The following is a 21,580-nucleotide window of genomic DNA, read 5'->3' as shown; positions in this document are numbered from 1 at the left end:
GTTCAGTGACTGTAATTTTGAAGGATCTGAGCCTCATTGTTTGAGGCACATTTCAAATAAAATGCATTTGCCTCTGCTTCTTAAATAAGACAGAGGTACATCTGAGAAGTTTTATATAGCTAGTCTGCTAACCTGGAATTGCTTCTGAAACAGTTGTACGTGGAGGCAACGTAGGTTTATTGGCTTTAAGACACAGCCCAGTTTCCTTCCTACACCAGTATATACTGGGAACAATGGCCTGGGCATTTGTGGAGTTGTCTGGCATAAAACCAGTGTAAAGTAAAAAGAGAGCAAGGCCAAAAAAAATAAAGATGGAAGAAGACAGAGCTGTTTCCGTATTATAGTTCCCATTTAGAAAATACCTCTCTAGCAGAAGAAAAAGCAGAGCCCACTGTATAAACTAAATTACTAAATTGGTATAAAATCCATATTAGATCTTTTGCTTCTTTTAGTGCTAAATTTTCATACTATTAGTATAGATTAGTAATTCACTGTAAGATCCAAGGAGGCACATTTTTTTTAAACAGTTGTTTTGTCCTTTACATGGTACAGAAAAAAGAATCCAGGAGATAGACAAACTAGACACCAACAATGTTAGGATATTAAATTTAATTATAGATTACACAGAATATGATGTAAAAACAGCAATTTACTAGAATAATTATAACCTGCAAAATGTGAAAATAGTTTAGAAAATGGATTGTCATATTCTCTGACACAGCAATAGTCATGAAAGGTACACTTATAATATCGTATGTTAATCTGTGTATTAACTATGCTACCTGTCATTTAGCCAGGATTCCAAGACAGATTAAAGGCATTTATTTCTGAAGTGCCTATGTTTAAATTCGGTAAAGTTAAACAGCTAGACTGAAAACACTATATTTTTGTCAACTACTGCATGGAGATCTATCTCAGATAAACGCTTTGTCTATATGCTATGAGTTTGTAATGAGAAGAGTAATTGAAAAACTGCAGAGAGCACAGACCTGTAAGTGGGTGGTTTGACAACTGGAAATATTTCTTAGTGCCTTGTTAAATTTTGGAAATCAGACATGCCAACAAGTCTTTCCTAATTCAGACCCGGATCATATTTAATCTGAATTCATGTTTTGCATTTAAAAAAACCCACATTTAGTTGTAATGAGGAAAGATATCTGTAGACCTTTTTGTTATCTAGTTCAACAAGAAATGTTGCAAGTGTCAAAGGATATGATGACCACAGCAATGTCAGCAGGTTTAATTTTCTTCCAGCTGTGTTTATGAAAGCAAAAAAAAAAAAACAAAACCAAAACCAACCCTGACATATTTTAGTTTCTTTTTGAATATTCAGACTGGCCCAAACATAGACATTCTCTATATCAATCTTATTGTTACAAAAACTGTACATTACAAACGGTATAGAAACAAACTGAAAGGAATGTGCCACACATCCTGGCTAATTTTCTATATGCAGTTTAAAAATACAGCCTACTCCCTTATAGTGCACAGTTATTGTGTAGATAGAGTACATCACTAGTTAAGTGGACATGATAGAAGAGTTCTAGTTTTCCTCAGCACAGAGAATAAGAGCCAGTTCTGCCCGGTAAAGCTTTCCTCCATCAGACAAGGCCATGATGCTTTTCTTGTATGTCGCAAGGTTGTTAATGTCTAGTTCCTATTTAAAGAACAGATCATACTTTAGAATCCTGTTTAGATACCAGCATGAACACGTTTGCTTCCAATGGCAGAAAATGAGGAGGAAAAAAAAATAAGGGTTTTCTCATTTGCAACCTTGCAAATGTTTATATATTAACCATATTATAGCCATATGTTGGATTGCTGATAGCTGTGGTCTCAGTAGCAAGCTTTTGACAGTGCTGCTATGTAATCACAGCTCCTCTAGTTCAGGATTTACACTGCTATGTTTTCTGCTGAGATTTTTAGTTTGACTTTAGGAATTATGACGTAGAAGCTCTTTGTCTTAATTGGGTGGATTAAAGTGTCATTAAAATCCAAATCAAATCTAATCTCTAAGGGAAAGAAGCCCTCTAGGATTACCTTTTTGTTCTTTTCACAGAGATCCTTCAGTAGTGCATCAAGTTCATTTTCATCTATATAGCCATTGCCATCCTGAAAAATAACATTACAGATAATTTTAAACTTTTTTTTTTTTTTTCCAGAGGTTATGGCTAGTTTTCCACAAATTCAGAAAATAAGTGCCATCAAACTACGCAAATAATAAAAAGGTTTTTTGAAGACTTACTTGATCATACATCTCAAAGGCTTTATTGAATTCTTTTGCACACATTTTGACACCCTAAATGCCAAAAGAATAAAAATAATTAATGACACCAGTTTTGTGTGATGGTAACAGGTTACCTTAGGAATCTGAATATTCATACCTGAAATTTAATAAGAAAATTTTCCTGTACAGGGAGTAGTCTTTGGAGAGAAAAAAACAAAGGTCAAAATATTTAACTGTTTCCATAACAGCGATTGGTACATGACATTTATTGTGAAAAGAGCCAGAAGACATACCTGGCCAGTTCAGTAAGCTCCAGCTTCCCATCATTGTTTGCATCAAACATCCTGAGCTGAAAGAATATATATTTCTACATTACTAATCAAAATTAATCAACATAATGAAGAAAATACTTATTTGGAAAACTTAAATTCACTTAAATGTAGCCTTTATTTCATGCTGAAATAATCCTCCCAGGCTTTAATCTGTGATGTTTGCTGTGTAGTACATTTATTTGAAGTACTGTAGAAGTAATTTATATTGATTAATTCTACTGCAAAAGCCTGATAAGAAACCAGATGAACAATTCTGATTAACTTACTGTAGGGTAGGTCTTAACCTGCCTACAGTGATGAATGTCCCATATGAGAAACGCACTTGTAATCATGTGTAAATGAGAGGAGTGTTGACATGATAACGTTTTACTTTTGACTTCATGTCATGATCTCATAGTAGTATCAATATTCTCTATTCATAATTGTGAAAAAACAGTTGGGCAAAGTTCAACAGAATCCAAGGCAGTCAATTCCTTAGACAGAAAATAATAGACATTTCATTCAATTGCCTGCTTGGTCTAAATATTTAAGTAAAGATCATGTTCTGTTTCTGTGATATATTTCAAGAAAAGAGGGAACAGATGCTGTAGATTATCACATTTTGTTGATGGTATGAAAATGGGCAATTAAATGTCTCCAAAGAATTATAATTAAATTATAGAAATAAATATATTCATGTAATTGACATAATATGTGACTACTATTTCTAATATTTTTTAATCATCCTGTTGTATTGAAGTGTTTTCCTTTGAGCTCTTGAAAGCATGAGCTCCTGCTGTTGAGTGGCACAAACAGTTTATATTTGTTATTAAAAGTAAATGGAGATATTACACCTGCGTGGGACTTCCAGTATTTATGTCTGTATAGTTCCATTTTTCTACCTGCAAGATTATTTTGCCTTTGCTGTATAAAAGAGTCACAAAAGCAGCAAACTGTACAAAACATCGTTAGACATTGTACTGAAAACACCACCACCCACACTCCATCCCATCCCTTTCAATCACAGTAATTTTAGATGTAATTTTTAGATAAGAGGAAAAGCGGCATCCTGCACTGAGATAAGTATATCCTTTTAAAGACAGAATTAATGTCGTGAAAAAAGACCCAATTTCACTTGGTTAATACACAATAAACGGCAAAGGAGACCAGGAAAGAGACCAATTCTATAAACATTTATTTCTACATAACACCCTGGTTCCTTTTAACACTGCCTGTCCGTGTATAAAAGCATCCGCCTTGCATGCAGTTCACGTGAAAGGAGATTTTGCATTTGGGGGAGGTGAGCAGCGGCAGCTGTGAAGTCAACCTATTTTGTATTTTGATGGGTTGTTAGTGGCTGGCTGTACCTGGCAGCTGCTCAGGACCGTATGTTTTCTATTGGTCTTTTTTCCTAGTTTCTGAGAAGATTAGGGGAGAGCTGGCCTTAGAATTTGTTTCTTATTCTTTGTCATTGTGTCTCTCTGCAGAGGCCAGAACTTAAAGCACATTTTAAGATGAAGGTCAAAAAGCTCCCTGAAGGAAAAGGATACATGTTGTATCTTCACCAGTGAATAAATAGTGACAATTCTAGGTAAATGGTTTATACTGGTACAACGAACCACAAAACTTTTGCCAGGAAAAACACAAGTGTTTTGATCAGCCATTCTCAGGTCAGTTTGAGGGCTAGTGTGTTTACCTCGCACGTTTTTGATTGCTAAAAATATTTTAAGATGAAATCAAGCTGGTAAAACAAAAAAAGAAGTGTTATACATTTCCTAAAGACAAGAATTCTTCTTCTTCTTTTTTTTTTTTTTTTTTGAAACATCCACTCAGAAGCCAATTCTGGTCTTTACCTTGGAGCACCATAGTGGTGGGATGGAAGAGGTGCCCCAAGGACGGGCAGCTTTAAGGCTGGGGAAGTGACGGATTTGTTCTACTGTTTATTTAAAACATCAGTTTCTGCTTCTTGAAGGGAGGGGAAAAGGAAAGAGTGAGGTGTTTGCAAATCTGATAAGAAGCCACCATGTAGTGACGGCTTTTAAGAAGAGGCAGACACTACAGCACTGTAAGAAGGCAAAACATAGAAAGTAAGCCTAAATAAATTTGACCTAAACATAATAATGTAATTATGACAGGTACAGTTTTTCTCCTGTGAACTGTGAAGACTTTAATTTTACAACTAATAGCACAGGGAAGCAGAACAGGGGAAAATACTATGGTATGGTCTAATATCATATAAATACCAAGAAGATTCAAAATTCCTGAGCTTTTTTTTTTTAAGCGGCACTGAAAACTGCCCATCAAAGCTCTGTAGCTGCAGAAGTATTTGCAGTGCTAGATGCCACAGTCTCAGTGTTGCAACGACACAGTTAGCCTGATTAGGACCTGGTGGGGCTCCAAGTCACTTGGAGTCTTCCAGTGGCTAAAGATAGAGTTTGGATTAATCCAGTCTTGATGAAATATGCCTGTAAATAATCTTACCATTATTTCTGTGTATTCTGTTAGCTTTGAGTCTTCAATCTGCTTATTTGCTTTCTGTAATAAATCTTTCAAGAAGCTCTGTTAAAATAAATAGAAGAGTAATAGGTGAATTTTTATCTACAGTATAAAATGCTTGACTTGCTAACTTCAGATTAGAGTAATGGGAGATACTATTTTACTCCCACTTTAGTATTTACTGCTGAAGTTCCAAATAAGTATGAAAAGAAGTAGTAATTAACAGCTAAGAATATAACAGTTTCTTTTGATCAATTCAAGTATACGGCACAGTTTTATTTGGAAAAAGTGACTCATAAAACTTTCTGCATTGTATGCCATTTGTTGTATTGTGAATTTGGAAGAAATAGTTTGGCTTTCAAGTATACTGCTTCCTAATCAGCTCGACCAGTAAACTAAAGTAATTAACCTTGAGTCTCCTTGAAACCTTGGATGCCTAATCACTTCTTGAACATAGGAACAATTTTACAGAAAAAAATCAATGATTAATCAGGTTTTATCCTTGCCTATGGCAGTACCCAATGCTAGAAGTGAACGTTAACCTATGTTGCTCCTTCCTACCTTGTATTGTACATGTGTGCAGCTAGTTTCATTGCAATTTTTGAATGTGATTTTGATATAGTAACATGACTTGAAACACCAGCCATTTTTACTTTAAAAAATAAGATTGTTTCCACCCATTCAGTGATTCAAATTTCTGTACTAGATCTGTGACATTAAAAAAGAAAGATATCAATTTATGTAACAAGGGCATTACAAGACCCAAGATGTCTACATGCCTGTCAATGCCAAATGAAGTACCTAATTACTGTCATCAGTTGGAGTGTCATTATCTTTGTGAAATTTTGCACCACATTTCAAGACAGAAAATGGGATAGCTCATAACAAAATCTATTTGTACATATATGACATTCTTGAACTTGAATGCAACTATGTCAATAGTCATATGACTAATACCCACTACAGTTCTCCCTAACTGTCCCTCTTGGTGCTGGAAGGCCTTCCTGGTAGCTTGTATGCAAAGAACATGACTGAAATGTTGTAAAGGGATGTTACAGAGACATGTTTAATCTTGTGTGCTTTGATGGAAAATAGAACTGGAAAGGACATTAAAAAGCTGTCCAGTCCATCTCCATGTCTCAAGACAGGATCATCTATACCTAAACTTCCTGAGTTACTGTCTTATCTGAGCTATTGCCAAACCTATCCTAAATACAGGCAGTAATGGAGAGTCTGCCTCCCCCTGAGACAACATATTCCACTGCTGTTACTATTGTTAGAAAGTTTTCCTGATTTCCAGCTTAAATTTCTCTTACAAAGTTGTAAGTGGGTGTACTCCTCACATAGCAAATACTTAAAATGTTTGGGCTTGTCAAGAAATGCTGATCTAAAAATAAAACTGGACGTTTATGTCTTATATTTGAGATGTTGAAATAGCCTGTTTCTCTGAGGTGGACAAAATCTCACAGCACAAGATAGATGGGAACATTAGGGATCCAGTTAAAATGTCTTCATTCTTCTGCTGGTCCTCAATCAGCCCTGCCTTTTTAAGTCTATTTTAAAATACAGAAGCTGGCAACAGTCCTTAAGGCATCGTCTAACAGCTGGAGAGTTCTACATGCGTGGCCTGCTCCTGATCCTACCAACTTTAGATACACTGACCTGCTGTGACCAGCCAGCAGAAGAACGGGCTTGTCTGCCCGTTCAAGGCTTACCTTGAGGCAGGATCCTCAGCAAACATCACACAGATACCAAACTCAAAGAGGAAGGGAAAAGGAAAAAAGACATGAATTGTCTGATGTGGATTCCTCTTCTGAACAGAAGAGCTGTAAGGATTTCAGACAGTTTGATATCCCTGGGCTTTAGTTAATAAAGTTTATGTAGTTCTTCTTTAGAGTACCATATATGGGCAAAATAGTCCAAATTAGACAGATAAACACTGCTAGGTCTTTCTCTTGCTATGAATTGTTTTGACTGCTCTGAATTTAAAGCTATAGTAATGTATCAATTGAACTATGGAAAGTGGCACCTTTCTACTCAGAGGCTGTTGTATATGAGCATCTCTCCTAGGAAGAAAGGCTGAGAAAGCTGGGACTGTTCAGCTCGGAGAAGAGAAGTCTCGGGGGGACCTCATCAATGTATATAAATACTTCAAAGCAGGGTGCAAATAAGACGGAGCCAGGCTGGTGCCCAGTGACAGGACCAGAGGCAATGGGCACAAAATGAAACACAGGAGGTTCCCTCTGAACATCAGGAAATTCTTTTTCACTGTGAGGGTGACCAAGCATTGGCACAGGTTGCCCAGAGAGGTGGAGTCTCCATCCCTGGAGATATTCCCCTGCTCAAGCAGGGGTTGGACCAGATGACCTCCAGAGGTCCCCGCCAACCACTGTGATTCTGTGATTGAGAATCTACACATTTTTATTGGTTTTATGACTAGGGAGGTAAATCACTCTAGTTTTAAGGTTTGTTAACTTTGGAAGGTTGAGTTGGCTAATGGAACAATCTTGATTCTGCTCTTATTTGTCCATATTAAAGCTGATATACCAAAATCCTACCAAGTTAACCAAGCAGGGGCAACAGAATTCCAGTTGTGTTAGCCTAACAGTATTACAGTGGAAACTGTAGGCTTACACGGTACTTGAGAGAGCACGATCTGTCCAGCAGCATAGCGATTAATGGTAGTGACACCCTTAGGACAAAAACCCAACAAAACAGCCATCCTACCTAATATACCAAAAAAAGAACGTAGCTTTCAGAGACCTACCTTGCTTGCTTAATCTTTCTTACTTCTAAGCTAGAGTACCTTCTCCCCTGAGTCACTTGAGACAAACATTGATCCAAATTAAAAGACACTTTAAAAAACATTGATCAGAATAGAGTTTCAGTCATGTTTGAAATGCAAAATCATGCATGGGTGGGTATCTGAAGAAACAGAGAGCAGCACAGGCTGTAATTCAATGCCGGTTCTCATGTCGTGCATACTCATAGGTATCGGTTTACCTTAAGTTCCTCAGAATCAATGAAGCCACTGTGGTCGCTGTCATATTTTCTCCATGTCTGCAATCAGAACGTGAATGCTTTAATGATATATTTATGGCAAGCGGGTCTTGGATGATTTTACAAAATACAGCTTTTCATACTGTACCTGCATGAAGTCTTCACTTGACTTTAGCTGCTGGCACCTGAAGAACAACAGGAAATTCTCTTCCGTCGGTAATATCTGAGCAAGCTGCAACAGATTTTAAGAAAGATTAAATTTTGGTTCTTCATTAGGCCAGCTGAGCCTTCAAAAGGTGTTTTCTTTTGAAAGAGTATGAAATTATCTGTGCTGATACTGCTCTATTGTGGCCCCACAGGAAGCTTCATCCTGTTAGCCTCTGAAAGGCTTCTGGCTTCCAGCTTTGCCATATTCATCAAGGTCAAATAGAAGTGAGGTCTGAGAGGAAGGAGTAAGACAGCACTTTACCGAAGGGGTAGCTGGGGAAAGAGGGGAAAAATGTCACCCATGCAGAGTTAGGATCTGTGGTGAAAACCTTGGAATCGGCACGAAGGGAAAACGTAACGCAAGGATGTAGAGGGTAAGTGTGAAGGACCATGAGTTAAGAAAGTGAGGAAAATAGACTACTCACAGATACCAAGGAGAGAGGAACACTGACATGAAGAACAACACATGTGTAGGTAAACAGAAAAATATATGGAAAAGCCATGATAAAAAAAGAAAGTGGGGAGTGTAAGGGGATGGGAACCGGTGAACATTTGCCAGGCACAGAGATGTGTTCAAGAAGAGCTATAAATACCAGAAAGAGATCAAAAGGGCTTCTAGCCCTGCAAAATCAGGGGTCATTCTTCCACTGCCTCGGCTCTACAAAAGGCTTTTTTAAAATCAGACATTATTGTACTGATTATTGAAAATGTTCATTTACTATAACTCAATTTTGGCAAGTGACAAATGTAGAAGATGGAGAGTATGCTGTATAATTTAATGTAAAATCATGATTTGTTTTTAACAAAAGCCCAATATTTTTTTTCTGTCCTCAAAATGTATGAAATGTGTTTTGATTAAAGAAAACTTTTTACTTGAAGAATAGACCAGCTGTGCTTACTAGGAAGAGAAAGACAGATTTCTTAGCTGCATTCTTTTATGAAAAATGACATCTGCAGACTTCCTGGAGCCCCATCTTAAAATTTTGATTCAAATTTTTGTTTTTCTGCATTCATTTCACACCCTCAAATCCCTTGTTCTGTCTATTTCAGTGCTATTGCCAAATTGCTCAGGCTTTTTTAATGGGTTCCAGCAGCACCACAGGTGAGTTCAGCTCTACCTCTCACCCTATAGGCACAACAAGGGTTTGGAGACAGACCTCTTGTTTCTCTAAAATTTTCTGTGCAAGAAATCAGTTATATTCTTTAACTGTCAGTAGAACTGAAAACACACATCAGAGCACTCTCCTTACAGAAATGGAGCAGCTGATGGCAGACTGTCAGGTCCATCAGAGTTTATCATTTTGCCCAATCAACTTAAACAACGTGGTTTTGTCAGTGGCTTTCAAAACCTACTCTGTTATAAATAGCATATACATGTGTGGGTAAGTACGTGTTCATATGTACGCAATAGCTGAATGTATGTAACAGTACCGATTTATGAAAAAATTTCTTTATTTCTGCCATGACAGGGGAGCTTTGATTTTTAGAGTAAATCAACATTCCTACTCAACAATAAATGTTGAATGGAAGAACTGGAAGAATAATAAGCAGAGTTTGGGGGAAGGGACTGATTATGACAATGGCAAAGAGTTTACATGTGTGGAAATTACAAATAAGATGTCATTCATGGGACCTCCATATCTAACTCGGATGACTTTTGCAAGGGTGCTGTAAAATACTACAAGTTGCAAGGGTAAATATAAAATAGGAACTTTCCAAAGAATCATTAACAGCTTACTGTTAGTACCAAAGTGTATTTGAGGTACAGAATATATTACCTCTGGAAGAAAATTACCTCACTTTAAGCTATACCCTTCACCCTTTAGAAGACTCAGGGGAAAGCACAGGCTTTTACCTTACAAAGATGTAGTAGCTCAATACCCAGCATTAGCTCAGGCTTCTGCCAAAAAAAGGAGTCTTTAATCTTTTTGTAACAGAAACAATATAGCTAAAGGGAAGTCCAGTCGTTCTCCAAGCTCATGCATCAAATAACATTAAATTGCCTTTTGTGGAAAACTCTGCATTACTAAGGGATGAGGAGATCGTATGGAAACTGGCTCGACTTCTCAGTCCCAGTTATACCACTACAGAGAGGAAACATGGAAACCTGGTCCTATTTCTAATGCCGATTCTTTGTGAGGATAACCATAGGGGGGACTCCGTGAGCGTGTTTGAATAAGCGTGCAGACCGCTACAAGTTCATGCATGGCAGCAATAGCAGTTTAGTGAGTGTTTCTGTGAGCTCTGCTGCTTTTATGGAGAATGTCGACTATTTCTGCATCGTGAGCAATAGAGGACCACCACAAAGCCTGAGACTGGCTTGACTCCTCTCTGCTCAGCTGCAGACTGAGGTACATCTTTAAAGGTTACCTCGCAGAAAAAATATTCTCAGTACTTAAAACAATATCAGAACTATTTTCTAGATATCATTCTCCAAGTAAATTCTGTTGATGTTTAATGCTATTTAAAATTCCTTTCACCTAATACAGTGAATTTGCTTTTTAAAATCCTATAATAGAGAATGGGAATAAAAAGATTATTTTAGGCTAATAAGTAGTTATTTTTATGGCAGCAGTGAACTTCCAATAATTTGAATTGGAATTACTGCAGTCCTGAATTTTGAAACCTGTGTTTCACATCCACATTTTAGTGAAAGCATTGGTCTGAATGATTACAAAAGGTGAAAGAAAGGTCCCTTACACAATGACAAGCAAGTGGACAGGTCAGGCTCTGCATTTAGCTGGAGGGCACTGGATAAAAGCTAGTGAACTAACTGCAGTATGCTTGCAAAGACAGAATCGACACTTAATATCTGAGCTGAAAATTCACTCCTTCCTCTGTGAAGCCTCCTCTTTATCTCAGTCAACAGACCTTTCCTGAAAACTCATTATTTGCTAGGACATTTTCAGTCAGATGCTGGAGGATTCATTATGATGGCTGGGAGTCTGAATGGCTTTACATAATTTTCTTTTTAAACAACATTCATACACTTTTTCAGAACAACTATTTGATGTAATATGTAAATGGGAACAATCCGGACATTTTTATTTATAAGGAAGGAGAATCAAGTCCAAATACCAACTTTAATATCATACTGCTCTGCACGTATAACCCATTTCATCTGAGTCCCATCAGCACTTTCCAAATCAAGGTTCATGCTGATGTAAGTGAAATAAAATATAGCTATTGGGTTAGGAAACTGCTATATTAAGGGAGAAAGTCCCTTCAGTCACTGAACTGAGTACTGTCACTATCCAATGGCTTCCGTGGATGCTGAGCACGCTTGGCACTTCACTGGGGCTGGTGAGCACCGCACAGTATCAGGGCCTATCGGGTTTGCTCACCTTTACCCATTAAGTCGATAGCAGAATCAGAAATAGAATTCGAAAGGTAAAACTTTCATCTTTCCTAAGTGAAGAAACACAGTCTTTTTCAGGCACTGTCTACACATTCTTCTTGCATCTAATGCTCACTATTACATATATTCAAAAATACTAAATTAAATAGGATTCTTCAATACCAAATGAATAAGTATTTGTTAGCCCCAAACCAAATAATTCCTTAGTCCAAATAAACATTATTTCTTTTTAGATGCAGAACTACTTGATCAATGCTAAGTATTGTCAAAAGATGCATTTTTAAAAAACAATTATAGCCGCAAGTGAAACAAACTATTCATATTTTCATGGTAGTTTAGTCATAATTACATATGCATTTAAACAAGTTTATGCAATTCAGACAAATGACAGAGGAGAAAAGATACCCTGAAACGATCTATTGTATCAGCAGTGATGCTTCCTATTGACTTTTACAGCTTCTGTTCAGTCCTCTATTTTAAAATTAGCTACTGACCCAAAGTTGGTCACTAGAAATATTGCAGACCTGGCTTGTTTCCAGCTGCTTCTTAATTAGCTCTCTAGGTCATATTTTTTATTATGAGGGGGAAAAAAAAAAAAAGCATTTAATAATAAAACCACAGTCTCACTACACTCTGACATAAAAGAGTTGTAGATTTAGGCTTGAAAAAGTGACTTTTGAAGCTGTAACCCAGCAAACTGTCCTTTTTGACTTGCAGCACTCAGCAGTGAAAGCGAGAGAAAACACCGTGGTTCCCAGCAAGCTGTCTGAATCATACAATTGTTCAACGGCTGCATGTGTAGAAGGGGTTGGTTATCGGTGCCTCTTTAGAAAGTGGAGGTAAGGAATAGGGGAATTTTCTGCATGAACTTCTGTTAAAGTTCAAGAAAGGAATTAATAAGAAATCCTGATCTTTCACGAACTGGATGACAACTACTATTAAAATTTTCTTTAAATTTAACATGACTAACCTGCTCTCTTACCATATACATATTTTTTAGAATAGATTACATGCAGTGATTGCCCACCTGCGTTCACAGAGCATTAGTTCAAAATCATGGGTAGAAATAAATCGCATTTAACTTTCACAATTCACATTTCTAAAATAGAGCTTTTACCTGCTTTGCAGGAAAACTAAATTGCTGTTGATGCTTATTTGTACTGAACAAGGCATGCAAAGTTAAATGAAGTGTAGTGAAATGTCTAGAGAGGGGTAAAGAATACCTTTTTTTACTGAAAAAATTTTCATTAGTCAAAAAAATGCTGAAGATCTTAAGACAGAGGAAGAAATTTTCTGCGTAACTAAAAATCCAAAATATTAACATATGATGCTCACATTGTTTTGTGCTAAATGTATTTTCTACAAGTAAATAATTCAGTTTTTTGTTATAAAGTAACCATCTTACCTCAACTATTCCTATTTTTCCATCAGTAGTTTTCCCATATTGGTCCACAAAAGCTTTCATTTCGGGTGTTAAATCCTACAAAGTTACAATGAGACAATCATTACTTTAAGCTACAGAGAAACATATGTAAACTTGAATACTCTATTAGCTGCCAACAATATACTACACTTAATGAAGTACTCACACTTACACTGCGGATAGCTTCCTCAAGTTTAAATGAAATTGAGTATTTTTTTTATCATGAATAATGCCATTGTGATGAATTTCACTTCCTAAGGAATTATACTATAGTCAGTGTGAATGATTGGCATCTAAATACTTAGAACTCCTATTTTAGTTTACAGAATGAAAAAAATTATAAAGACAGATGTGTTGGAAGATGTGTATAACAGCTCCTTTGTTTAAGAGGATGACAGTGAAGTTCATAGGCAATTATTAGTCAATTTTCTCAGTTTTCATTTTTAAATTAGTAACTTGAAGGCAGTGCAAAATAAGGAACATTTCAGTATAATACATCTGAACACCAAAATAGCCACATCTTTGGGTGGATTTTTCCTGAACAATGGATGCTATTTTAGCCCTAAAAGAACTCATCATGATATCATATTTTGCACTGTTTAGTATTTGGTTATCTTAGAAACAAAGTCAAAATGTCACTGATGAAATGTGGAGAGGCAGTTTTAGGAGGGAGAAGAGTTTGAGCAGTACCTTAAATCCAGAGGTATTTACAGAGTAAAGCCAGCATAATTGTTCTTTGTGTAAATTATGGTCCCTTCTATACATCCATTCTCTAAAGGCTATCCTCACTCTAGACTACGGCAAAGGTGCCAGCTTTGGGGTCAATATCTAAATATTTGATTTCATGCTTCAACTTGACTCACCTTGCTTTGATATGAGCTACCACCAACCTTCAATACTGATTAAACTTTTAACTTTCTTTCTATTTCTTATAGGTGTGAGCTGGTAAAACCATTCAGCAAGAGCCAGGACTACAGTTACATTAAAACCACGGACAATTCTATGGTTATAGATGAAGATACAGCAGTCTTTGGAAATTAAAGGTTTAGTTGGTACGATAGATCTGATTATATAGCACCTAAGTGATTCTCTCACTGGAGACAGAGGGAATCTCAGCTGTACAAAGTCCGTTGTAGTTTGTCCCAAATTTCAACTGCTGAAGCTAACTAAAATGTCACTTCCTCCTAGCTGATACAATCATGGCCTAGTATCCTATTTCTGTCAAAGTCATCCATGGCAGGTTAGTAATTTGCCATGGCTTTAATTAGAGATGTGGTTATTAATACAATGCACTTCAATGTCACCTTTCATCTAATGATCCCAAAGTGGGGACGAGTTTGTTTAGTGGATAGAATGGAGAATTTAGACACCTGGATTTTAATTAGTCCTGGTTAAATATTTGCCAGACAGTGTCCAGCCGTTGAAGGAGGCACAGCCAATTGCAGGTTAAAACAGGATGCTTGTCTTCTAGTAGGTTGGTCAGAAAGGGTTTTTTTTTCTTAGTGTTCACTTCACCTGCTTTTGAGCTGCTTGATGAATTATTCAAGTTATGTTATTCAAATAAATGTTTTCAGTCAAAAAAAGTTGCCTAAATTTAACCAAGTCCAGTCCTAAACTTGATATAGATGCAGTGCTTGATGTCTGAAATTAAGAAATTAGCCCTTCACACCTCAGTCTCCCCTTTTAAAACTTAAGATACACTTATCCAACCAAGTGGAGCTATAGAAAAAAAAAAAAACAACTTTTTTCCCATATGATTTGAAAATACAAGGATAGATGGCACTACAGAAACACTTACGTGATTGTATTCATCTATTAAATCACATATTTCTGTGGAGAAATATTGTCATCGTCTATATAAGCAGAGCAAGTAAGAAACAGATGTGGAATGGCTCAACCGAGATCCACTTAATGACTTATCAACTTCCGTGTTAGTCACTTCTACTCCACAGTTGTTTTGGGCAATTGGCGTATCTAAATAGGGAATGTATTGCAGAAATGTGGGGCACAGTAAATGGAAGCGATGCTTATATAGCTTTTATCTTTAAAAAAGAGGCAGTTCTTTCAACATGTCTGAAAGTATATCAGATCAATTCACTATCTATCATAATGCATGAAGCGAAAAGACACAAGCCCAAGAAAAGCTCAAGCCCTAAAACCTCCAAGTACATACCTACTCTTTAGGCTAGCATGAATCAGGCTGCATGCTACTGCTCCGTCTGAGAAAAAGCAACTGTGAAAGTACAGACTTACTGAGTGGATTAATAAAAGGATTAGAATTAGAACATAATTAGAACAGTTCTGTAGTTGGGAAGAATATTGGGAAATGTTAAACCATCCTATTCAATGACAGAATCAATGTGATTCTTTAATGCATATGGCATGACTGATGTAAAATCCAGCTATGAAGAATGCATAATTGAATATTTCAAAAATAGTGAGCAGGAGAGTGACCTGAAATGCAGAAGTTAATGATGACAAAGAAGCTTTGGGGTGTTAAAAGAAGGACAGCTGAGGAAATGACATATAACCTACACTAGTTTCTCAATGTGTCCCTTCTGGCAAAAGAATAGAAATTCAAAGCTACTGAATTAGTATCCCGTGAGACAAGACACGAACTAATGAGATGCTTGTTTGGCAAATGAGCCTTCAAATCCAAGAATCAGCTTAGATTTGAAACATAAGACGACATATATCCATACTCCAGAAAAAGACTTCAGGGATGAAGGTAACATCTACCAAAGGCATAGCCAATGGATCAAGTACTGAATCTTAGGTTGCTGCTGTAGCTTGCTCTTTTCAGCAGAACACTCTAAAAAATAGGTTTGAATCAGAGAAATGGGAAAGGAAAACTTAATTAAACACCCGAGCATTTTTAAATATACTGTGAGATATAGGCAGAGGTTATTTAAAAAAAAAAAAAAAGCATAAATGATGAAATTTGTAATAGATAAGAATAATCTTGCTAGGCTTTTATGTGTTACTTTGAGCAGGTTCTGTTTTTAAGAAGAGACGCACACTTGTTTTGAGAGAGAAAAGAATCTGGTCATAAAATGATACATATTTTTTTCCTTGAGCTTCTAATTAATTGTTTAATTACTGAATAACATCTCAGCATTTCTAATAAGAATGCCATTCTTACTAAATATACACAGGCTTTAATATCTTCTTTCTAATGGACATATTTAAGTTTCGTGCACTTCAACATAGAGGAGAGATTTGCTCTGTTGCAATACTCAAAAAGTATTGAAGTTGTCTTTAATGTTCTCTTTTCCCTCTAAAAACCACATTCCTTTCTCAATTTTCTGATGTTCTTTGAGTTGTTTTGTTTGTTTGTTTGTTTTTTAAATTTTAGTTTAAACTTACTTGCACTCGTGAAAATGAGTGCCTACACCAACGGCTGTAAGAAGAATTAACTGTTATCAAGACTGCAGGAACATTAGAGGCTTTTGCTGGGAGACAGATTTTCAGATGCATGAAGTTTACTCTCGGTTAATAAGAAGATACAATTTTTCACAAAATAAATTAAGATTCATATTAATATGTTTTGCGTTTACTTCTAAAATAGACAGCAACTTTAAAACTGAAGTTAATTATTGTAAAGCTATTGCTCAGTTTGGAGGTATTCTTATATACTTATATGAAGTATTAATCTATTTCCCCCGTGCACACATACCATCCAGTTAAATTATATTTTCTGTTACTTCAGAAGTATTTTAGCACAGATTCATTTAATTTGATTCTATTAGCATCAAACTCCAATGTATAACCTAAGTGGCCTGTTCTAGAAACTGATTATTTTAAAGGCAATTTATTTTTTAAAAAGGTTCACTTCTATTTTAGTTCAAATCTTTACATGGAATCTTTTGTTTATTTCTTTCCTTCCCCCCCCCCCCCCCACCATGTAGGTATAGTTTGGAGGGAATTAATAATTAGTACTTTAATAACTCATACGCAGAATTGTTTTGACAACATTGTCAAGAACTTTGCTGTCCCTCTGAACAATTTACAGTGCCAGGATTTGGTACTCGTACTCCTGGTATATAACACTTGTGAAGGGCACAAAGTGGTTAGCAGTCATCTGCAGATCTATTTACTGACCACCGAGGGGCAGAAATGCATTTCAGCCCGTACTGCCCATTAGGTACAAAATTAAAACAGACTCCAACTAACTTGAAGTGTTCTTTTTTCTTCTTTTTTTTTTTTTTTTTTTTTTTTTCCTTCTTAGTATCAGTACGTATCTGGATCAGGTAAGATTAATTGCAATGACATAAAGTCCCACCCAAGACAAAATATAATGTCCATGCATTTCTTGATTTTTTTTTTTTTTTTTTTAAAGCACTGTAAGAAGTATTAGCTCCTAGACCGGCAAGATGTGAGTGGGACCTGCTCTCCAGGGAGGTGGACCCTGGCCTCACCTTTCCAAAGATGATGATTTTTTTCATTTGCAACCTGCTAATTTCTAACCAGCCTACTTCCCTTTGCCCAGTGAGGCTCCTGCATGAACTGTGTGATGGCAACGGGGAACAGAAGGGATCAGGGCACTGGAGTTTGCTCAAGAAAACTCTTCTTTTCCTGGAGGAGACGGAAAAGTAGGGTGAAAGATTAACCTACCAAGCCTGCCTTCTTCCGCGCCTGCTGCAGCTCCTGGATGAAGTTTTGTAGCTCCTTCCCATCCATGTACCCATTGCCTACAACAGAAAGATTTGCAGTTACGATCACCGCTCCCTCCAAACTCTCTCCGCTCTTCAGCGCTGCCAGGGACGTCTCTGACCCGTGTGCTCCCTCCCGGCGGAGCGGCTCCCTGCACGCCTCGCCCGGCACCGACCCCAGCCCCTGACGGCTCCGGGACTGCGCCCCGAGGCTGCGGGGCGGCGGGCGCGGAGCGGGACCGGGGCCAGGGCTGCTTTCGGGCGGGGAGCGGTGGGGTCCCGGTCCCCTCCTTCAGCGTCCCGCGTTCCTGCTCCCCCTCCCTCCGCCACCCACCACCCCCCCACCCCCGCGCCCTCGCCGCCCCGGGGGGGAAGGAGTCACCGTCGGAGTCGTAGTGGTGCCAGATCTCGAAGAACTGGGCGGCCGAGATCTCCAGGCCCTGCAGGTGGGTCTCCGCCGTCATGGTGCGGGCACGGGGGGCGCGGCGGGGCGGGCGGGGGGGCGCGGCGGGGCGCTGTCCGAGGTGCTGACTCTGTCCGCGGCCGGCGCGGCGACGGCGGCGGCGACTGCGGCGAAGGCTCCGACGGCTCCTCCCGCCGCCGCCCCGCCGAGGGCTATTTATGGGGCCGTCCCGGCCGGGCCACTCCTCCCGGCGCTGCCCTCCCTCTCCGCGGGCCCCGGAGCGGCCTCCCCGCCCTGCGCGGGGGGGGGGGGGGGGGGCCGGGGTCTCCCGCCGGGGGCTCCAGGGCTGGGACCAGCCCGGCGGCACCCTCCCCGGCCCCCGCGGCTGGGCGCTCCCGGGACGGTCACCCCTAAGCGTGGGTCGGAGTGAGGGGTGTGCTGGCCCCAGGCGGAGGCCCTCGAGCAAACGGAGCAGCGCTGGGTGACCCAGGAGTTATTGCGGGTCCCTCGCTGTGGGAAAGCACGCCCATGAGACGTGGGTGACAGAAGGCAAGCACAGTCTCCCAGTTTAGCCACCGGGCTTCCAGCTGGGAAAGGGTCCTGGATGCCAGAGCGTGGCTAACAGCACTGCAGGATGTCCCGGTTCAAACAAGCTGTATGGGACACCGTGTGGGGTGCAAGGAATCCATTTTTCACTGCTCCATCCCCAAACCAGACTTGCCGATAGCTCCGCACAGACCTAATTTTTGAAGTGTTGCAACCCTTTAAACTAATATTCCCACTAAGATACCATGGGATATCGAGATACCCATATTGAGGTAGCATGGGAACAGGCATGGTAAATTTAAATATATTGCCCTAGGAGGTAATTTCATCCCAACAGGTAAGTATGGAAGACTTCATTAGTAAGCTCTTTCTTTCCCAGTGCAGAGGTGTGAGGGACACCACCACAATCACTTCTGACTGGGCAAGAATGTTTTTTGATAGACCAGCTTTGGAGACTTGCCCTCCTATAGCAGTGGGTTGGTGGGAGGGGACACAGCAGCTTACCAAAGATCTTCCTTTTGTCACAGGGTAACATGGTGTTGTATTAATAATGATGAAGTCCCTTTTGGGATGACTTGGTTTATTCATTAAGGTCTCCTGGGTACTCTGAAGCACTGAAACTGCCTTCCTCCTTCCAGCAATATCCCTCAGATGCTACATTGAATTAGCATGGTTCGATGGCCAAGATGATTGGCTGACAGGACATTGCCAAATACAGTAGGTAGTACAGTAAGAATGGTGGATGAGAACAGCCGGGAAACCCAGGAATCTCCATGTCTTAAGTGATTGACATGAGCAACAGTAGGACAATAGTGTGTGAAGACTCACATGCAGTGCAAGGGTATAAAAAAGATGGAATAATGCAGAACAGAAGACAGCAAAATGCCAAGGGTGATGGATAACCCAGAAGGATGAGAGGTGGATGCTTAGTTAAAGGCTGACATGTCCTGAGAGGGATTTCAGTAGATTGGGTGGCTGAAATCTTGTATGCATTATGGAACAAGATGTGGGCATAGCGATTAAGTAATCATGAGACCTTATACTTGATTCCATCCATCTTTCCATTCTCCTGTTTCTCCACCTGTTATGTGCAGCTTTCTCTCATTCTGTTGCTCCTGTTTGGCTGTGAGTTCTTCAAGAAATACATCATGTTGGTCTGTGTTTTGCAAGCTGCTGAACAAAGCAGCTAAGATGAAAGACATGAGAATCGGATTATTAATCCCTTCAGTTCAAAATGTTTGTATTAGTGAAAAATGTTCAGAATAGTTTTACAGCCACAAATACCTTATACGCTTGCAAAAGGACTGAAGAAATGTTAAATATTTGCTTTCAATCAGGCTTTGTGTTTCTCCATGTGAAAAAGAAATAAAATTCATGGCTGGATCAATTTCCCATCTAGGAACAGTTTTTTGGGCATGGCTTTCTCAGAGTACTAGATTTCAGTGGCAGCCAGAACTTCTGCAGTCTGCCTACATCTTGTCTTGAAAATAAAAATCTGAAACTAATGCATTTCCATAAAGTAGCAATGACAACAAAGAAAAGAGAGGATTCATGAGGATTTTTTTACCAGGAGCAAGTACATGGCAGGGCCCTGGCCTTGGCGAGCGGAAGCACAGTGACTCGAGCCTGGGATTATCCTTTGTACTTGGAAAAGACAACGGGGTGCCAGTGACGCAAGGGCACTGGAAGGAGACAAAGGTGGAACTGGCATTTCCATCATTTTCAGATAGAAGAGATCTGTGCCAGTGAGGCAACTTCTTATATTTGCCAAGCGTATTGAATTACTCCATTCAGTGCAGAATTTCAGCTTCGAGCAGCATGCACGAATGGAAACTGAGCACTGAACCTGTTTCAACAGTCCTCTGACTTGCATCTTATGTTGCTGTGTACCATTTTCCAATGGCACATCAAATCTTGTGCTTTTTACTTTTCCTTGGCCCACAAGGCTGCAGCTCATTGGGAGAGAAGAATTTAGCACTGTTTGGGGCCAGCCCAATCTTGCTCATCTGACTGCTCAGACTTCTAAATGAACAGGAGCTGTAATGTTTACATTTTCAGAAGTTCTCAGAATAAAATATTTTACATAGATCATATGTGGCCAGGAGGATTTGAAAAAAAAAAAATCTCACAGGAATTTTCAAACTATTCTGCTTCTCCCCAACAGGAACATGTATGATTGTGTGCCGGTAGGATACTTGGACGTGCTGCCCTCTCATTATGCTGACATCTACAAAATCAGCGCTGCCTACAGAGGATTTATGTATCTTTGTGCATTCTTTGTAAAACAGCTTATGGAGGTGAATGGGTTTGTGTGTTCTCACTGCTGCACTTGAAGTGATCCTGCACAGGCATAAAAGTAGCAGACATTTCCATGCAAAAATAATCACTTATCTAACTAACTGCACACCATATTTTCATGATTAATGAATTACCAAGCCACCATTCATATTTAATCCCACTGGACTCTGCTTCTTATGCAAAACTAAATCGGAAAGTGGTCATTCCAATTCCAAGAAGCTATTAATTTCCATTGAAAGAGGAAGCACTGGAAAAAATTTAAAAATGCAGATATATACAGGATGTGATCCATAACCCAATGAAGTCTGTGCAAATTTTCCCAGTGACTCTAGAGGGCTTTATAAAAGGACAAAGTTCTTCATATTTTCACAAATTATATGTATGGTGATATGCATATATACACATTGATTAACAAATTACTTCACTGAGAAGCCTAAGCCTTGTCATTCATTTTAGCTAGAGCTACTTGAAGTTCTCCTTACAAAAAATCAGCCAGATCCATATCTGGCAGAAGTCAGAAGTGCTACACTGAAGCCAGCTGGGAACTTGACCCAGAAGCCAAGTGACTATGATATTCTTTGAAAACATTTGTTGTTCATAGCTGTTCTTCAAATGCTTTTCATTAATAATTTTTTGCACGTGGGTTTTCTGAGACTTCC

The 21,580-nt window shown here is 38.9% G+C and overlaps 1 protein-coding gene across 1 annotated transcript; it reads right to left on the bottom strand.

Moving 5' to 3' along the window:
• Nucleotides 1-594: 594 nt before the first annotated feature.
• CALB1 (calbindin 1) lies at nt 595-18,267 on the bottom strand. The gene is made up of 11 exons (XM_075743751.1): nt 18,057-18,267; nt 17,637-17,713; nt 13,005-13,079; nt 8,183-8,266; nt 8,038-8,094; nt 5,020-5,097; nt 2,521-2,576; nt 2,385-2,424; nt 2,246-2,299; nt 2,041-2,112; nt 595-1,657 (listed from the first exon to the last, which is right to left on the bottom strand). Exons 1-11 carry the CDS (start codon nt 18,136-18,138, stop codon nt 1,544-1,546), a joined length of 789 nt encoding a protein of 262 aa, XP_075599866.1. The 5' UTR covers nt 18,139-18,267; the 3' UTR covers nt 595-1,543.
• Between the last annotated feature and the right edge of the window lie 3,313 nt (nt 18,268-21,580).

This window comes from Balearica regulorum, chromosome 2 (genome assembly GCF_011004875.1).
Source record: "Balearica regulorum gibbericeps isolate bBalReg1 chromosome 2, bBalReg1.pri, whole genome shotgun sequence".
Lineage (NCBI taxonomy): Eukaryota > Metazoa > Chordata > Aves > Gruiformes > Gruidae > Balearica > Balearica regulorum.
The sequence above is the reverse complement of the archived record's forward strand: the minus strand, read 5'-3'. Positions and strand labels throughout refer to the sequence as shown.